The sequence below is a fragment of the Gymnoscopelus braueri genome (genome assembly GCF_963280865.1).
Source record: "Gymnoscopelus braueri genome assembly, chromosome: 2".
NCBI classification, from domain to species: domain Eukaryota; kingdom Metazoa; phylum Chordata; class Actinopteri; order Myctophiformes; family Myctophidae; genus Gymnoscopelus; species Gymnoscopelus braueri.
The window spans coordinates 37,260,743-37,281,949 of NC_137604.1; the positions used below are offsets into that span (position 1 = coordinate 37,260,743).

Genomic DNA, 21,207 nt, shown 5'->3' on the forward strand with positions numbered 1-21,207 from the left:
GTTACTAGTTACTTTGTAGATTTCAATTATTATAATTTTTTCAAAGGATTTTATACATATGATAACTTGTGAAATGAGACATTGTGCATAATGAGTACTTTCTCCTTTTAGTAGCCTACTTAAGTATATTTTGATGCCAATACTTTTGTACTTTTACTCAAGTAAATTTTGAATACTGGTACTTTTACTTGTAACAAAATATTTTTACATTGTGGTATTGCTACTTCTACTTAAGTACAACATGTGAGTACTTCTTCCGCCACTGATCAATACAAGTATCAGCTTGATGGTGTTCGAACAGTGACTGGCCACCTAGTCGTGGGTGTATGGGCATGGAGTATAGCAGATGTGTGGTGGGGGCTGAAAACTGGCATCGTTTTTTTTTTTTTTTTACACAAATTCAATCAAGTCTTTCAATTAATCTATTCACTTGACTTGCCACTGCCACTTCATTAGCATGAAGATGGGAGAGAGAAACAAACAAACAGACTTTTGTCAACCACCTTATCACGTGTGTGTGGGTGAATGACTTTGCACGTGTGTTTGAATTGCAGAGGCCTACACTTCAGAATGAAGTGTGTGCGTGTGTGTGTGTGTGTGTGTGTGTGAGTGTGAGTGTGCGTGTGCGTGTGTGCGTGTGTGAGATAGAGAGAGAGCGAGACAGAGAGACCAGGGGCCTAATAGCCAGGCCCTGACAGTCAACCCTATGACCCTGCAGGACACACTTCACCTCCATCATTTGCAGGCAATACCAGGTGGATTATGCGGTCGACACGCGCTGACACTTTACACCTTAGTCCCATGTACAACACGCTGACTTTTGTTTTTGTGTTTTTCTCGCACCTTAATAACATCCATAGCATCTCACGTATACATCTGCTGCTATGCTCACGCACCTTATGTCTTACCTCAGGTACTTACCGCACCTCTTATAAGGTACTATGTGTAAATATGTAGATTTGTTTGTTTCTTTGACTGATCTCTCTTCCCCCTTGCCCCCCCCCTTCTGATCTTTCATTTTTTATGAACATAACAAAAAACAATGCACTAAAACCAATTTCACCCACTGTTTTACACCTGTAAACCTGTGATGTGACAATAAAGTAGTTTCTGGTATTGGTGTGATACTTTCACCTGATACTGTGTGATAACACCTGGTATTGGTGTGATAATATTGCCTATCATTAGTGTCAATCGAGCAAAATACATTTCCAGGAGAGAGAACTCATATAGGACGCAGGATACACAAGTTAGATTGGAAGTAATGAAACAAAACAAAACAAAAATGTGCAGACAAAATTGGAACTGGAACACTATACAATTTAAACTGATGTTGAACTGAACCAATGGTTCAGTTCAACATTTGGTCTGTAAATAATTAAGTGATGTAGTTTGATGGGTTTCATTCCATAACGATAAATGAAAACATGCTTTACCTTCATGTCAGATGGGCTGCGGACCCCCATTTCAAAAATATTTTGTGCAGGGGATTTTTTCAAAAATAGCAGATCTACAAGCTCATATAGCTTGTATATCTGCTATTTTTGAATAGCCAAAGTATAAAATATGGTTAAAGTGGTTAAAATGATTGTGACTCTATAACTAATTTTGCTGGGGACCCCCTGGTACCCCCCCAAGGAGCCCTGGGGGTCCCCGACCCCACTTTGAGAACCAATGTTATAGACAGTAGATGCTTTGACACCTACACCATGGGTTTGAATCTCGGGTAGGACATCAAGCGAATTAATTACAGCTTTAAAGCTTAACCCTTTCATGCATGAATTATGAAAAGAATTCATGCAGTGAACTTTGAAGTATCAACCTGCAGCTCCAACAGTTCTGTGTGACACCATTGTTTGAAATTCAGTGTCTGCGTCTGCACTGTGAATGATATATATAATGATATATGATATATATATAGTATATATAGTGATAAAATTGTTAAATATAAGTAGATTTTTATAAACAATATGTATTATCTTCCAGTATACGACCCTTCAAAATGACTGCTATTTAAAATAAATCACACATACCCGCACACATACACACGCTCACATCCAACAGGGATCAGGATTGGGTGTTGCATACTAAACATCCCCATGCCTGCCATAGTCCTAAATGTTCTGAAATGTAAATGTTTTGTTATAGAATATAAACAAACCCCAGATGACTCAGACTGACAAGCTACAGTATCAATAGAAAAGTTTATTCAACTCGCATACTTGCAAATAACAGTCTCCTTATTCATGTCATTTTTGAATCGTTTCCTTCAAAATTAGGAAACGTTTTCTACAGACAGCAGCTGATTCATTCCAACTGCTTTCGAAGCAGTGAGGTTTCTTTCCAAAATGAAATATCCACCATTTGTAACCAAACAAAGCTTTAAAGCATGTTACTGATGATAGTAACATAGTAGTATAATAGTCATGGTTTTGAGGAAGGAATCAAGCGTTTATCAAATATGAACAGATTGCATCCTGGTAGGAGTTTTTCATTTATCGTTTTGGAATGAAATCCCATCAAACTACATAACTTTATTATTTACAGACCAAATGTTGAACTGAACCATTGATACTTGCTGTTCACTGGCTTCCAACACTGCAGTGAGAATAGCATGCACATAACAACATAAAGCATAGTCCATGTCATGGGAACAATCCATAGCCCATTGATGATGAGTGTACTACATGAAAGCCACTGGGGAGAATGCTACAGCCTTTTTGGGCAGCAATATGCCGCTTTGCAAGAATTGACAACCGCAGACTGGGTGTCTCACATTCAGGCATTTACACACCCTTACTGCTGAGAAAAGGCATAGCAATATCTGTTCCAATGAGGCGAGTGTGATGCTGCTGTTGTGGAAAAAAACACACAAATGCATACTTTCTTTATGGACTATGTTTAGTTTAAACTGTATTTGTCTCTTGACTCCTTGGGCTCATCAATGAGACAATGCACTCCTTGATTTGCAGTCCTTGATTATCGAAAAGCTTGCATTTGGCAGATGCGTGGTTCTTCCAACAACAGTGATAAGACTATATGAGACATTAGTCTTGTCGGGCTTGGTAATATACAATGACATTCAACTATATGACCACATACAGAACAAGCATTACATAAGTAAACCAGCATTTTTGGGCATCAGTTAGCTATTACCCACTATTCCCAGCTAGGAGTTCTATAACAAAATCTACAGAGAAACAAAAAGTAGGGAGTATTTGTCCTATTTTCAGTACAACAGCATTATAAAAGTCATGAACTCTTCTCTTTGTGTTCATGTTGCACTACTAACAAAATATGCTGGTATATTATCCAGAGGAAAAAACGAAATGTCAGACATCACAGTTGCACCAGTTGCTGTGACACAGTATGAGCTAGTCTCAGAGAAAAAGGCAGTGAAGTGTTTAAAAATCATGGAACTTTGGTGCAGTGCCAGTAGCCTAAAGGTTATGCCTGATTTAAAATAGCTTGCGTGCCAGTGTTTGCACACTGAAAATAGCTGATCAATAAGCTCACACCGCATTATGGCAAAATATAACTCAGGCTTTAGAGGATGCTGGTTCAAATCCCAACGATAGCAGACTGTGGTTGGACTATAGGATTTAAGGTGTGAATTACTGTAGCAACTCAATGAATTTGGACCAGGGTAGTTTTGAAAAAGAGCATGCTGGGCACTTAGTAAAACCTTGCCTTTACTGTAGAAATGTTCTACAATGGATACGATAGGAATCAGATAGGGAAGCACCAATATACAGAAATTTATAGATAAGGCACAGTTCCCTACTAAAAACTGGGCTGTCTAGAAGTGATGCCATCGGGGAAGGAAACTCACTTTTTATTCACAGGCCAGACAGGTAAGTACACCCTATAATTCATCTGCCTCCTTTAGGATTTACCAACCAACTGCATTTATCAAACAGAATATCAAGTCATGTGTGGTAACATGACAAAGTGACTGATGGATGATTAGCACCATTTAGTTGTCCGTCTGTTCCCATGCGATGTCATGCAAATCTTTACTTACTTCACCACAGGTTAAGTGTGTTTACTATTAGTGGTAGGTTATAACCACCATAAACTAATTTATAAACCCTCACAAAAACAACCCTGGTCAGCAGGGCGCCTGATGGAGGGGAAAGGAACTGGTTGGAATAACGTGTTCCTTCCACACGCTACGTCCAACCGGGGAAACTCCCCTCCGTAGGGTGATAAGAAGGCCTGTTAGCCCTCATGCATTGAAGGAGGCATGAGTTCAGCTCTGGGTTCTCCCTAGGTTGGCAGAGGGAGTGTAGCGCCCTGGATTACTTAGACAATTGGCACTGGGTGAAAACATGGGGTTACAAAATTGCGGGATAAACAAAATAAAAAATAAAAATGTATAAACAATTTCTGTAAGAAAAAGGCGCCTCCCACAAATCTTCTAAGCCAATTACAGGAAGACAGTATGGAATTTCAAAACTCTGTTTGACGGTCGTTGCATTTTTTTGCATTAGCATTAGACAGCTTCACGGAGCAGAATCTGATTGTGCTAAAGCAATTAATTGGACTTTAATTTTAATATTATTTTGGTATTTGATCATTGACCATGCGCAATTGTCTGTTAGTTCTTCAGTAATCTACAGTTCATCATGGGCTTCTGTAACTTTCATAAAATAAACAATGGAAAGCAATTTTATAATTGTTTTTTATTCTCTATTGTACTGAAAATGTATCGAACCGTGACCCATAGCCGCAATACGTACCAAACTGTACATTTTGTGATACCGTTAACACCCCTTAATAGTGGGTGCTTGGTTGACTGTGTGTATGAGAGTATGTATGTGTCATACAGCTGTCGTGTCGCCATAGTCTCTGTTCCAGCGAACGTAAAGATCTAGAGTCTGTGGTCCAACACTTCTCTTGATCTTCTTCAGAGACTCCACAAAGTCACAGAGGCGGATGTTCCGTACCTGCAAACATCAAACCATTAACTGCATCTGCTGAACACCATAAAATCTAAATGACAACCAACGCATCATAGCATTTTGTCGTAATGATATAATAAACTGTCATCAGAGTTACTAAAACAAATGAGCATTTTAGAATGTTTGTAACATCTATAGAAATGCTATTAACTCACCTCACTAGCAGACATGTTCCTCACTTGTTCTGGACGCAACTCTGTCAGTTGTAGGAAAAAAAATATTAACAACCGTGGATGTGACATTCACAGCAATGCCCCAATCTAATAACATAATTACACAGCTGCTGCTAGGTAACTAATTCAACAAAACACATCTTTCCTTGGAGGGTCAAACGAGTAATCCATGGAGATGTTATTTTATGTTTTCTTCAAGAATCCACTTGTTTTTCCACCTGTTTTTATCTTTGAATGTCAACATAAATTAAGTGATTACTATTTGGTATAACTTAGGAATTACAATTACAGCTTTGATTACTATCCACTCTGCAAAGTAGTTTTGTTGTTGACAGCAGAAAGATTGAGAGGGAAGAAGGACAGAGAAGGTTCGAGTGGGATTTGATCCTGGGCCAGCAGGGTCTTCGTAACCCCTACATCGTCTCTGGACACCATTATTTTGTTGTTGTTTTATGACTCATATTGGAAATAATACAATCAATCAAGACTCAGAGAAATTTGGAGTCTTCCCAGGACCCAAACTTACAAAAATCCATTATGAATTAACCACTTAGGGTACGGTCACACCTAAATTTGATTCTGCCTGTGTGGCCGTCTTTTTGCAATGGTTTTCAATGGGAACGGAGCATTTGTTGCCATTGCACGGCTTTCCGCGCCAACTTTGTTCCCATTGAAAACCATTGCAAAAATACGGCCACATCCAAGTTAGCTGTGACCGTACCCTTAAGCCCCATTTAAAAAATAGTTTACGTTTTTAGTTTTCATTTGTAGAAAGGTTAAAAACTGGACTTTTACTGATGACCCATAAAGTTAAGGCTGAGTTGAACTGGCATGTGATAAATGATGTACGGTGTTACAAATGATGTACGGTGTTGGCAAGTGTTCCTCACCTCTGATGGGGCCCAGCGAAGCATCCTTTGCCAACGAGGTCAGGTCACTGCCGGAGTAACCGTCTGTCATTCTGAGCCAAACACAGATAAACACAACATGAGGACTTACTGTAGAATACACTGAATGGCAAATCTCCAATTTTGGTGTTCCAAAATGGTGTGCTACTACTATGATGTGAAAGTGTCAATTAATACTTTGTTTTACATGACCGTATATGACTTAATAATAATAATACTACTAATAAAAACAATATGCATGTTATCATTCACTATGAGATACATGAACCAATTCGTTCTCATTAATAATATTCTGAGTTCCCTGACGCTGAGCGTTTTGTCACCAGCATGACTCATAAAACACACTGAATAAGGCCAGGGTAGTGTGATACCGTCATGCAAGGTAGGCTACCACCATGGTCATTTCATGAGTCACTTCCACCAACAGACTGCAGTTGTTATGTGAATGAGAATGGAGTGTTATGGCTGCGTTTGTGAGTAATCTGCTATGAGTCACCTCAAGGCCTTGCTCACAATGTGTTTTTGAAGACATGCCAGTGTTCATTAAAATAGAGCATAAGGATGCTACTTGGGGGGTGGTTTATGTCTGCTAGTAGTCTGGAATATACATGACTGTTGTCAGTAGAAAACAGCTGATACAAAATGACTCTTTTCCAGTATAATCTTTCTCTTCATTATCTGTGAAAGTGAGTCACTCTTCAGCTTACTGAAAAGTCCTATATATGCAATATATCCTATACATGTTGTATGTAAAATGTTCCTCACATTTCCATCAGAGGGCGCTGAAAACACCAAAAACACTACCAGACACCAATAGGTGGAAATAGCAGCACTTCAAACAAGTAAAAGATGCAAGATGATTACACTACCAGACACCCCAAACAAAGGTTAATGAGCCATGTTGTGCAAATACCCATGCCGTGTTAATTTATCATTTAATTTTATCATCATCATCTTACTTGGCCAGTTGAGACAGTTCCTTCTGAGTGAGAGGATTGCCATGTTTCCCTAAAAGGTTCTTCAACAGCTTAAAGCGGGTCTAGAAACAACACAACACATTCAGGTTGATAGAAAATAGCAATAAACAGCAATAGTAGTAAATAGTCTGAAAGTAGGAATTGGGGCTCTAACAGTTCATAAAAAAATCTGTTCAATATGATATGAATTCAATATGAATTCAGTTCGATGTGATACAGTGGTATCAACGCAACGTAAATAACACAAAAAACATTATTCATACATCATAAGATGTAGGCTTAATGCCTAAAACAACAAACATATGATAAAGAACAATGTAGGATCCTAATACATAAGTCCATGTAACTCAAAGCTTCAACATACCACCTCAATTGGTAAAGCCACATACACACGCTTAGCAAACCGCCTGGAGAGAGAAAGAGAGAGAGAAGGAGAGAGAGAGAGAGAGTGTGAGTGAGTGAGTGTATAAAGCTCTGGGTACTTAGGGATGTTTGGTTTTGGACTACCATCTAGTGGTTGGCAACCAAAATAAGAGCCATGCAGATCTGACCTGAGAACAGCCTCGTCCAGCTCCTGAGGTCTGTTGGTTGCTCCCATCACCAGCACCCGCTCGTCATTTCCTGACTGTACCTACCCACATACACGCACGCACGCACGCACACATGCACACACGCACACACACACACACACACACACACACACACACACACACACAGAGCAGTGTTTGCTGAATGTGTTTATGGAGTGCTATTTGTTGTAGACATTGGCATTTATAAAAAATATACAATGGAAAGAAAAGTTACACATGTACAAACCATTTACCATGATGCAGGATCTGATGTAGCTACTAGTAGCTGTCATGACATTTCCTTATCTACCTATCCAAATTATTTTGTTATATATGTTATATTCCTACTTGTACTGTTCAACTAGGAAGATAAGAAGCTGGCTCGGTTGCTAGAACAACGAAATGTGGGTGGGATGAAGTGCATTTGAATAAACAGACGAGCAGAGAGAAAAATAAAATGTTTTACCCCATCAAACTCGATCAGGAACTCAGTCTTCAGTCGCCTGCTAGCATCATGCTCGCCCTCTCTCCTCACACATAGAAGACTGTCGATTTCATCTGTGTGGAATGTGAATGGATTCAGTTAATAGTCTCACGTAGCCAGACGACCAGAGATCTCTGCCTACCGATATGTGTTTGGGCTTGGATGCCGGACTAGCAGTAACACATGTTCTTTTAACATTTTTAGAATTCTTATTTTCACATGGTACACGTGTATTTTGGAACTTGTAATATGTTTTCATTCGTTTTAAGTGCCAAATGAGCAATTATATAAAGTAAATAGCAGTTGGGTGGTATTTCTGTGAGACCATACATAACTATATCTACAGCATCTGCAACAAAGACAATATTTATTGCACTATGTAACCTAAGGATGATGTCTGCACACACAAAATGCATAATGTTTGCATAGATCACAGACCATAATGTGGTTTGAAACTATGTATGCACAATATAATTGACAAAGTAAACCTACCTATGAAAATGATAGAGGGCTGCAACTCCCTAGCGACTGCAAACAGAGCTCGCACAAGCTTCTCCCCTTCTCCTACCTGGAAATAGGACATAGAGGACAAAGGATGGACAATGTGGAGATAAAGTGCATGTATCAAGAGTTCATACAATGTACATACTGTACATACTTCTCAGTTAATTTTTTACACTTTTTACAAATTTACTAAACATTGTTCTTCATAACAAAAGATAGAATGTGTGTCTCGGAAAGTAAAATAGTAGAATAGAATTCAGCGTTCATCTACTTACATATTTTGAGGTTAAGCTGGCGGCACTAATGTTGAAAAAGGTTGCATTGGATTCCATGGCCACTGCTTTAGCCTGGGGATTACATTAAAAGACAAACAAAGGAGAAGTTTCTTTCCAGGACGAAGTGTCAAATATTCAAAGAAAACTGACAATTATTCAAAAACAAAAAAAGATTGACAACAGGGTTCCAACAGGGTTCCAATTAAAGCCACGAGCCAGTGGTATCAAGACATGTGGGAGATAAAATACATATACAAATAATTAATTGCAAATTATTTACAAATTAGATCAAACACAATCTTTATTTGTATAGCACACTCTTTTATCCTTAATCTTCAGCCATTCCTGTACCACAACAATATCCTTTTCAATCTGACTAACTCATATTTGCCTTGTTACCAGTGTTCTGGAGAATGAGCGTTAGCACAAAATCTAGGTCAAATGCACTGCTTGGCACTGTAATCAGTTACGTGTGGTATATTTGTGGATATAGGGGTTGGCAGAGACCTATAATGTAGATCCATATTAATGAAAGACGCATTGTAATGCCTAGGTTCCATACGATTCCATAAATATATAAGTGGAAGTGATTTATAAATCTCATTATCTAGTGTACCTGGTACATAGATATACTCCAAATGTTTTTTGTTATGTTTTTTATTAATTATTCCTAAAAATGAATGTTTCTTAAGGTTAGTTGTCTACTAGCTGCATAGTCATCGTTATTGATGTTACTTAGAATCCATCATATATATATTTGTTGTCTTTAAAGCACTTTACACATGCTGTTCTGCAAAGTGCAACACAAATTAACTAGATTGTGCTTGTGCTACTTTCTGCCAATTTTACAATGTTCTGCCAGTGTTTTATGCTTTTTTCAAACCGCAGGGAACTAATTTACCCAGAGGGTTGTCACCACCCACTCCTGTTGGGTTCGTTATGTTTAATTTACTGCATCATACGACTAAGTATAAATCAGGCTTTACTGGGATCAAGAGGGAGGGCATCCACCACTATTTCCCATATCCTGTTTATCGTCTAATGTGAACTTTTGTTTGTTTGTTTAAGTCTAGTCTAGAGCAATGGTTCCCAAACTTTGCAAACTCACGTACCCCTGAGACACTCTACATCTTGCTGAGTATAGACAATAGTTGGTCTACAGTATTATTATTTAAATACGTATCATTAAGCTAATGAGAGTTTCAAAGTCAAGTTCTGTGAAGCTGACCTTAAAGGAGTCACCATTGCAAGTCTTTCCTTTATCATAATAGATTATGAATATGTATGTGTTGTATTTTGTGAGTTTTTATTTTTAAGTGTTTTTTTTTGCATTATTACCTATTCTCAATATCTGTTCTTTACATAAAGTTGCATTGTATTTGTATAGTACTATTTTTGCTATCTAGTTTTTCTGTGTAAAGGTTCATTGTGTTTTGCTGTAAATGAAATGTGTGAAATCTGCTATACAGTACATGCTGTGTAACGTTTGACATGACAAACTCACCAACATAGTTTTCCCATTTCCTGGAGGACCAAACAGGAGAAGGCCTCGTGCTGGAGCCCTCAGGCCTGTAAACAGCTGGGGAAGAATTCATAACATCATAATTAATACCAAAGCAAGCAAACAACAGCACCAAACAAAGGTTTCTATTCAGTAATCTTATCCTCAATTGATATTCTAAATACTTGTGTAAAGTAATTTCAAATCTATTGTAAAATGCTACGAATTAACTACTTGTAATTCTGCTAGGCAGGCATTAAGGGACACCAGCAGCATTTCTTATAAACTGAACTGAAATTGTAAAATTGCAACAAACAAAAAAAGAAAAATAGCAAAAAAAAAACTCCAAAAATGGTTTTCCTGTCAAACTGAATAAGCCTAAAGTACAGATTGACCCAACACTTTTGGAACAACAGTTTTGGAATTAAGCTTCCGATTCTGAAAACTGTAATACAGGAACATTCCGGATGACTGCAGTCTGTTTGGTATAGGCATTTCATGAAACAAATGCGTATGCTATCATTCTATGTGTATACAATCTACAGATAACAGCTGTCATATCAAGTTGTGTGTGCGTATGTGTGTGTGTTGGGGAGAGAGAGAACAGAGAGGGAAATTACATGAGTTTTGTAACTTTGGTATATCGGTGGAACCGATAATCGGTCGATCCCTAGACAGTGTATCTAATAGCTTTCTCTAGTCCACCACCAGGTTTGTACATCATGATGACTGACCTCTGGTCTCAGTGCAGGAAGGATGACTATCTCCTGTAGGGCTTGCTTGGCCAGCTCCTGACCAGCGATGTCTTCAAACCTTACTGCTGAACCACTGGAACACACAGTCACAATCACTTTATTCCACAAGAAAAATCAATAAAAACAATTTAATAATAACAATCACTTTATTCCACAGGTATAATATATGTGCAGGAAATGGTCTTGGTGGCACTGATAAAGAAACTATATAGACATCAACACAACATAATGAAACACATTGTGGAGATACCACCGGAACCCCGTACAGCACAAGATACAGTATGACATGGACATTAAGGCTACAGCATGTGTGATAATTTGAGTAAAACATGAAACCATGAATCCCAAAGACTAACAGCTGAAAATCAGCATCATATTCTGTCATTTTAGGATCCTGTTATTGGAGAAAAGGGAAATGATGTGGATCTCAGGACCCACATAGAAACAGCATTGTTCCAATGTGGATTTCGGATTTCATGTCATCAGCCTGTGACATCAGTTGTTAGAATGAATGAATGAATGAATGAATGAATGAATGATGAAATTGGGCAATGTTTCAGTACTATCACAGCCCCTTTGACTTCCATTGACTCTCTCCCAAATCAGAGTCAATTATATTACATTAAACATTATTCTCATTATTAAGGGCATGTTGTGTCGATTTCAGTGTCTTGATAGATCATGAAAGCAGACTACACTTTTACCTGTCAACAATCTCATTGAGGATGAGGCTGGCCAGCTTGCTGTCCACATTCTTCAGGTTTTTCATGTCCTTTTTCAGCGGAGATGTTGGGGTGGAGGGTTTATAGTTTTGTCGGTTACCTGCTTTCCCCTAGGGAGAAAAAAGCAATCAATGAACAAAATGCGATAATGATTAGGAAAAACTGTATTATGCTTGATTCCCTCAACCTGTGATGTGCATTTCCTATTTGAAAAGGTCATCCTTCTCATTTCTCGGTCAGTGTCCAGTATGAAGTGTTGAAGTGTATCCTTCAACAGAGAACCTCACATGTGAAATGACAGTGGGTCTACAACCACATCAAACAAGAGAAATGCAGCTTCCGTGCTTTTCCAACTTTCACAGAGATGTGTGTAGAAAAACAATGTAAGATTACAAACTCACCTTATTACTGTTGGTATGGGCGGTTGGCCTCTGTATGTGATTGCTTGAGGGGGCATTATAATTGGAGGTGCGCTGATGGCTGGCATGCCCTCCTGATGAGGAAGAGGCGCTCTTTGGGCCCTGTTTTGGTCGTGGCAACAAGTGGCTAGACGAAGTCACGTGGTCCCTCTTTTTGGGTACAGCACCAGTTACTACAAACAATAAAAAGACACAGGCGCACAAACACAGTCATACAAAATGTGTGTATAAACCTTTTGAGTAGACAATCTTTTTTTTTTTAAATGGTCATTATGACAATTAACTCCCCACAACATTCTGTGTTACCAGTGCTATTGTAACCTATTGGCTCACCTGCCAGTGAGGAGCCCCCACCAGGAGGATGTAGCGCATCCATTCTACTTCTCCCGTTCAACATTTCACGCCGACAGGCGCTACCCCAGCCCATAAGAATATGTGCAATGACAAAGATCACTCTCCCCGCACGGTTTCCCTCTCCTAAACATAGCCAATTGTGCTCGTATAGACGTTCAGCCAAACCGGATGCACAACGGTAGATACAAACCCCTAGACTCTGCAGTGGTGGAAAGGTACTTTATCCCTGTGCCACCCAAGCACTGTATACATTATTTTGAAGGCAGTATGCAAGGTTAGACCTACCTGAGCGTTGATGAGTGTTATGGTAAACTGGATTAGTGCTGTCAATATAGATGTCTCGCTGAGCGGGGTGTCCTGAAATCACCTTGGCTAAGAAACATCAAAGGACAAACAGAAACACTTATGATGATGATATATTATATAAATGAAACAAATGGAATTAGATTAAGTGCTTGCTCGTATTGTACCATAGACCAAAGCTTTAAGATGGCACCAATCTGTCAACCATGAAGCTAGTCATTACAGGAGAGTGGCAGTCATGTCCAAAGCTACAGTACAGTGAATCAAACATCATGAGCTGCATAAATTTGACTGTGAGGAAGAATTTTAAAAGCACCACACAGACACAAATAAGTAAATAAGAAAAGGATGCCTTTTCTTCATGCTGTCATTGAAGGAATAAAGCATCTGATGTCCATTAATAATTTGAATCATAATGCATGATGATGATAGTGATGATGATGCATAATGCATCATCTATGATCTTAAGTTTGAACACTTAACTGTTTGTAAAATGATTCAACTTAAATTTTTTCTTTGAATAGCAAGTAATGAACAATGCCATAATTTCTCACATCTAGGCTAAAATTAGAAGCATTTGGATTTATTTTAGCTATCAAAACCTACTGACATCTCAAGTCATGTATTTATTATAATTGGACAACATTTTCTCCACATAATTTCCCAAACTAAATTTTGTAGACTTTACATTCCAGTGTAAGAAACCTATAGGGTGGAAGACAGTAATACAGTTAAGCCGGATTTATACCAGAAATAGACGATCTACAATACAAGCTCACAATGTGTTGCAGCACGACGTGTTGAGAGCTTGTAGATCACCTATTTTCGGTGTGCACAATGAAGTGCAACAAGCCCTTAACTTTCAGTAACTTTCATAAGGGGGAAAGAGGTTTACTCTACCTAACAGCTCTAGTCGGTCTTTGGCCATGATGAGATTGGTGGTCATTTTGGCCTGAAGGCGTTTATCACGCTCATATTTATCTCCTGGAAGACACAGAAATTTGTGTTATATCAGGGTCTTTTACCTTACTGGGATGTCTTTTCAGTTCCTTTCCAAAGCAACGTAGTATTAGACATGTATATGAGTAATTAGCACAGATCCCTATTGGTGTTACATATTTAAAAATAGAATACACATGAAATATTCTACTACAAATAAAGGTCACATTTTTATGTTTTAATAAAAAATGTTGACTCTACCAGACACTTTATAAAAGGGCAGACTTGGTTCAGTTACATTCTGAAAAACACTTGGGTTGGTAAATCTGTAAAGGTTTTTGTACAACGTAATCTACTAGTCACAGAATAAAACTATATTCAAACTCACCTTTTTCTGGAACCTTAATGGCAATGCCCTTCTCCAGCTCTGCAATCCCTTGTTTGTACCACTCCACTGCTTGATCTTTCTGGCCTAATGACAAATAAACGCATTGGTCAGGATCAAAACATTTTTGATTGATTGATTGAATACTGTATAACAGTTTGCAAAAAAAGGGCACAGTGGCACAGATTTATAAAAAATAATGCTAAAAGGATAACCCAGATAAAGCCATTAAGGTCCTGTGTAAATTCATCAAGACATTTAAAGACAATAAATACAATAATATGCAAATAAAAAATCATATAATATACGAATAGTAATAAGAAAGAAATATATGTACAATAAACAGTTGGGGGGGGGTAATTTCGGGTGATAAGCTTAGACTTTTTACTTTTTACAGGGGCCAATTACAATTTGCAGCCACCTGTAGGTACTCTTTTAGAGCGGTTTTGAAGGAGGGTAAGGAGTCACACTTTTTTAATGACAGTAGAACGAATTTGACCCAATGTTTGTGCCGAAACTGGGTTCAGTGAGATCAGTGGGGCTCCTTCTGGTGTTGTGCCTGTGTGTGTCTTTTATGCTATTGAAGTAGTCTGACAGGTACATGGGTATCCCTGTTTTCTCGAGTATCTTGAAGACCAGGCCCATTGTAAGTTGCTTAACTCTGTACTCTGAGTCTACCCTGAGCCATCCCACCCTAGCATAATGAGCAGGGGTTAGATGAGTTCTGGGTGTAAGGCCCAGTAGTAATCTGACCAGTTTGTTTTGAGAGGTCTGCAGTTTTGTTTTTAATGCCTTTGAGGTGCCAACGTACCACGAGGTGCATGCATAGTCGAAATGACATTGGATGAGTGCTCCTGCTAGTGTTCTCAGTGTGTTCCTACTGACCACCGAGGAGATGCTGAACAGAAAACGTGTTCTTTGGTTGACTTTTCTTATTGTCTCCGCCAGGCCGAAAGGCATGGCGATTGGCGAGAGAGTATGTTTTGCCCCCTGTCCGTCCGTCCGTGTGTGTGTCCGTGTGTCCGTCCGTGTGTCCGTCCTGTCTGTGTGTTAGCAGCTAATCTCCGGCACCGTTGGCCTGGTCGCTGCGAAACTGTGCACACACACTCCCTGGATGCCAATTCAGAACCTCTGCCCCACATTTTTCATATGGGCCTGTTATAGCGCCACCTGGAGGCCGATGTGTGCAAAACCCATTTTTTCCTATTACTCCTACAGCTTTTAACTAAACGTCATGCAAATCGGTACACAGTATCTCTATAGTCATGTGAACACGGATCTGTTCAATTTCCCATATTCCATCCTCATTGGCTAAGGTTGGCTTCCAAAGTTTGCAGGATTGGTGAGTTTTGAACAAACTGCCTCAAATCATGAACGCAGCTTGCCATTTCCATAAAATTGCACACGCACATTCCCACTAGGCCGAGGAAGAAATGCCACTTAAAACTTTTCAAATCAGCCTCATGGTGGCGCTATAACAGGCCGATTTGCATTTTTAACTATAACTGCACCGATCTGCGTGAAACTTTGCACGCACATCTGCACTGCATTTTTCACATCTGCTTTTTACAGCGCCACCAGGAGGCCGACTTATGTCAAATACATTTTTGGATATTAATCCTTCAGATTTTATCCAAACATCACGCAAATCGGTACACAGTATCTCTACAGTCATGTGATCAAGACGCATCTGTCCGATATTTCATATTCCATCCTGATTGGCTAAGGTTGGCTTCCAAAGTTTGCAGGATTGGTCCGTTTTGAACAAAATGTCTCAAATCATGAGCGCGGCGTGCGATTTCCCTGAAAATGTGCACGCACATTCCCACTAGGCCGCGGAAGAAATGCCACCCTTTTCACATTGCCCTGTTATAGCGCCACCAGCAGGTCTACTTTAGCAAAACACATTTTTGGAACAAAATGCCTCAAATCATGAATGCATGCACATTCCCACTAGGCCGAGGAAGAAATGCCACCCCACATTGGCCTATTATAGCGCCACCAGGAGGCCACAATAACCTACCTGACCTGGCGGAGACCTGTGCTCCGAGGAGCACTTTTTCTAGTTACTTTTGTTTCCATTTTTTCACTTGAGACGTTGGCCTCTAATATACAACCCAGGTAGGTAATTTTCCTTGTGATGACATTGTCGCCCACTTTAACCGTGGCTTTGGCCTTGCAGAGGTTAATTCACTAGGAATTGAGTCCTTCAGTTTTCTGGAAAACAAGAAATACAGTCATCTATATCAGTTCGCAGAAAGCTAACCGCCTTGAACTCATGACTCTTACTAAAAATGATATAAATATATATTAAACTTGTTTTTGGGTGATAAAATGGAAGCAATGATCATTGAATGCTCATGATAGTGTTCCCAAGCTGGTCCGGGTTCATACTGTTCATATACTGTAAGTGCTTTACCAGCCGTGTACAGTGTAAGCTTACTATAGCACTCACACTCAGTACAGTGCCATTTTCCACTCTCCCAGAGCAAGCATTTAGCACACAAAGGCCCCACAAAAGGGTTGGAGTGGCTGGGTGAATCAGGCCATTGAGTTGGGCCCTGGCCTGTCTATTCGTCCGCCTGCCAAAACAATGGAGCTACAGTGAGAGAGAGGATGTCTGATATGAGTGTTTCTGTTCCTTCTGACCAGGACACAGCACCAGAGGTCACCCACAGCCGCTCAACAAACAAGCACAGTCTTCTATTGAAAACACAAAGGCTATCGCTGCTGTATGATTTGCCACATTTAAATTTATTTATTTGGATTTTTGATAGAAAGCAGTTTGAGGTCATTTGGGGTCATTTCCAGTAAATGAGATGTTTTGAGATGAATGGAACCCAATCTCGATCAGGAGGAGGGTGGACATACTCTGCAAAGTCGCCCACCGTTTTGCATCCGTTTATCTGGCCGCAGGTGGATAGTTGGATCATGATTCATGTATACACTATGTTTGCATGTAGATCTTGCCGGTCTTTAAAGTTGCTTTGTGAGCAGAGTTCAGCGAGATTATTAGGCACATTATGATCAGTAATCTTAGCACTGTCATTATTGACTCTTTCTGCGTTTACGGCGGCAGATACGATACGACGGGTGAGATTTAATAATTTGTTCAGTCTAGAAAGCTAGAATTTTGCAACCAACTCACGCTGACACACAATCAAGCCCTGTAGCTTGATATTGGAGGTTATTCTGGTAATTTATGAGCTTCCTTGCCCTTTGACAATTGACAGTCAAAGCTTACTAGCAGTCAAAATGTTTTTGACTGATAGTACATCGAGCGAATTAGCACAAGGATGGATGATTCAGTAGGTCAATTTAACAGTGGTGGCTGGAATTGGTGGTTTATCGCAAGTCTGGAACTGGTGCTGAAGATTTGATTGTCCCAGTGCAGGGAAATCTAGGTACCAAAACAGGAATACTTTCCTCTGGCATGCGTATTACTGGAATACAACTACATTCAGATGATTTTCCCCCCAACCAAAACATTTTCAGACAAATTTTATATTAGTTTGAGGTTAAGGTTAGGCATAATTCTGTGAGGTTAAGATTAGGTTTAGGCATAGTTTTACTGAGGTTAGGTTTAAGGTTAGTTTTACTGAGGTTAGGGTTAGGGTTTGGGTTAGGAATAGTTTTACTGAGGTGCTATAGAGTACGTCATGGAACACATCTTTGTCTCCCTATACTATGTCTAGGTCCCAGAGGCCTAAAGAAAATAAACATTTACAATTTTGATTAGTGGAACTGATAAGATATTACATTGATTGTATTAAATCAGTTAACACTAAAGAAGAGAAGTCATATGATAGTGTGCAACTGTCCCAACTCTCAAGCCCTCAGGCGTATACAAAGATTTCATCTCAAGCCCCCCACACTATTCATTGCTTTCTGAGCTGTGAATTGAAACATTGTATCTTTAAGCCTAAAGGAATGTGAATATACAACAATAAACTAAAGCTCAAGTTTTGGAAAATTTCTGATGAGATCAGATATCACAGATATCACATCACATCTGCCATGAAGATATCTGATTTATCCTTTCTTTCTTTCTCTATCACTTTACACTGACTTTCTCAAAACGGCACTGATGGAACTAATACGACTAAGAATTTCAGACTTTTTTTTTTACACCAATAAACCTGTGATGTGACAATAGGCCAGGGGTTGACACTAAGGTCTCAGAGGCACTTGCCCGTCGGGCAAGTACAGGTCATTTTCTACTTGCCCACAGGTCTTGCCCACTTGCCCGAAAAGTAAATCGTCCTTTATAAAAATGATAGGTTAAATTTGAATTACCATTCAATTAAACACTTATTTTTTTACTTTCTACTTGCGAATTATGGGGCTGCACGATAAAAAATGTCATACCTCAATATGTATGCCAAATATCTAAATAGCTATGAATATGACTATGGGTTGAAGGTAGGGTAAGTGATATTTTTTGGTTAAAACAAAAAGGGTTTTGTTATGGGTTAAAGCTCTATATTCTGATAGGACTCATTGCTATAGAGTGTTTGTTCAGTAACAGGGGTCTCTCTGTCTCTCCAGCTCTTTGATAGACAGAAAATAAATTTCCAGTTAGGTGACACCATTTCAGCCAATCAAGAGAGAGTACCCATTTATCAGCTTCATTTTTATAATGTTCCAGTTCCAATTTTACATGCTCATTTCTTTGTGTCATCACTTCCAATTTCACTTGTTTAATCTGTATCCTGTCTGAGTTCTCTGTCCTGATTCGATAAAATTGGTATCCTGACTCGAAAAGGCATTTTCTGTTTAATAAAAAGAGCTGGAGCGACAACATGTGCACCTGCCCGTGGGGCAACCAGATAGCAAACTTAACCTGCCCTACCATTTTATTTACCTGCCCCGGGCAGGCGGGCAGGTGTTAGTGTCAATCCCTGCAATAGGCAATGACCAAAGGTTGAGTTGATGGACACCTGATAATGAACAGATCAGGACGCTTGTTTAAGGAAATGATTTTGAATGAGAGCCATTGTTATCTTTCAATCCTGGCAAACTTTCTCTATGTGCCTTTGGCTGAGCAATGTGATAGTAGAATAGAAGACACTTCTGTTTGGACAAGGCACTTTCACTGAACCACAACGAGGCCACTGAATCAGCTGCCTCCCTCAACCACATCCTACCAAAATTTAAATGTGGAATGCCCTACCAAAAGGAGTAAAGGAGTGTAAAACCCTACTCACTTTCAAAACTGCCCTAAAGATACACCTTCAGGAGGCTGCAATTCGAAAATGGCCCCTGTCTAAGTCTTAACCTAGCCCCCCCCTCTTTCATTTTCCTCTTTTGTATATATATTTTTTCTCTCTTCATACCCAACCGTGCAATGTTACGGTATTCTCTGGAGATCAGGCTGTCATACCAGTAACCTGAAAGCTGATTGTATGACATTCTGTATAGTAGTGTGTATATCTGTCTGTCTCTTATATGTCATCATGATTTGTGTGCATGGGGTTCTCATCTTAAACAAGCTGCGTGCTTAATGAGATTTCCAGTTTAGTAGACCTTGTATTGTGAATTTGTACTTCCATGTACTGTTATGTACTGTCATGTACTGTTCTCATGTCTTACTAAATAAAGTACATCAATCAATCAATCAAACCATCAGTTTGGTCGGAAAGCTTAAGTTGTAAAACAAGGACATTAAGCTACTTTCCTCAAGCCATACAGAACCTACCTACCTACTACCTACTGTGCCTTGCACAGGTTAAGTGTAACTCAACTGTGCGTGTTAAATTACTTTTATTTTCCAGAAAATCATATGGACTGAGCAACATCCACCAAGATAACAAGCCAACTTCCTGGTTAGTTTTAATGGCCCCTGCTGAGTATGTATTGAAACTAATAATATGACTAGACTAGTCGTCTAGACATGTCTTTTACAGCAGCTTATATACCGATAGTCTCCTGTACATGGATTCAACTATCACATTGCACACCCAGTGATAGCCCTGAAACATGACTGTATGTGATCCATGGCTAACCCAGTGACAGCTGCCAAGCCAATGAAAACTCGCAAACCGTAGGGATTCTAGGGAAACAGAAGCGCGGCACATCAAACACCTTTCTCATCTTCATCAATCCTGAGTGCCAGAGAGATGTACTCAAAAGCTTGTTTGTGGTGGTTCTTGATCCGCTCCGAGTCGTTGTACTCCTCGCTTCCCATGTTGATGATGGTGTCTCCCTGGCCGTCGGCCCCTTGTTTGGATCTCGCAGCCATCCCCCGGGTCAGACGCTCGTACAGCCAGGCGGGGACGATGCCACAGTACACTGCGACAAGACGCAACAATGACAGCACGGCCCGCAGCGGAGACACGATGATGTGCAATAAACGGCTACATATTTTATGTGGCGACACCCGATCGCATGTGTCTCTGTCGGCGGCGGCGAAGCCTCGCTTCTTCCTTCTTCCTCCCGTGGAACTCATTCATCCGCCTCCCTATGAACCTATCCATGTCATAATAAACGGACCTTTTTTGTGTTTGTGTTTTTTTTGTTTTGTTTTGGTGGACACTGTATTGTCTCTAACGTATATTTCTGTTTTCATCCGTTGACTCTTGATTAAATAAATAACGACCAAATGTCAGTGTGTGTAAACAAATGCAATTAAAAGAGAAATGAGTAAACGTTACAACTGTACCAGCGTGCTACCAGCCCACTGCCAGCGCCACTAGGCAGGCACCTCGCGTCAAGACAGCTGAATTAAACAGAGCTGAACTTGTGGTAGGGGCCGGGGGACTTCAAAATAAGATTCTTTTGACTTTGAATATATTATATTAGACAAAGCTTTTTAACCAGTGTCGATCCTGCTAGGAATATGTTGGAAGAAAAACGTACACATATAAATTAAGATTTTTTTAGCGATATGTGGCATAAAAGTGAATGCATGTGAATATTCATGCTACACGTGTACTCAGTACAAGTGCAATAATTAATGTAATGTAAATCCAACAT

The 21,207-nt window shown here is 39.6% G+C and overlaps 1 protein-coding gene across 1 annotated transcript; it reads right to left on the reverse strand.

Moving 5' to 3' along the window:
• Positions 1-2,187: 2,187 nt before the first annotated feature.
• On the reverse strand, positions 2,188-20,923 carry LOC308075031 (spastin-like). The gene is made up of 17 exons (XM_080414617.1): positions 20,317-20,923; positions 14,236-14,319; positions 13,809-13,892; positions 12,891-12,977; positions 12,234-12,424; positions 11,815-11,942; positions 11,090-11,183; positions 10,359-10,433; positions 8,855-8,926; positions 8,568-8,643; positions 8,058-8,149; positions 7,574-7,653; positions 7,387-7,429; positions 7,005-7,084; positions 6,028-6,098; positions 5,120-5,160; positions 2,188-4,949 (listed from the first exon to the last, which is right to left on the reverse strand). Exons 1-17 carry the CDS (start codon positions 20,678-20,680, stop codon positions 4,824-4,826), a joined length of 1,788 nt encoding a protein of 595 aa, XP_080270743.1. The 5' UTR covers positions 20,681-20,923; the 3' UTR covers positions 2,188-4,823.
• Positions 20,924-21,207: the final 284 nt, after the last annotated feature.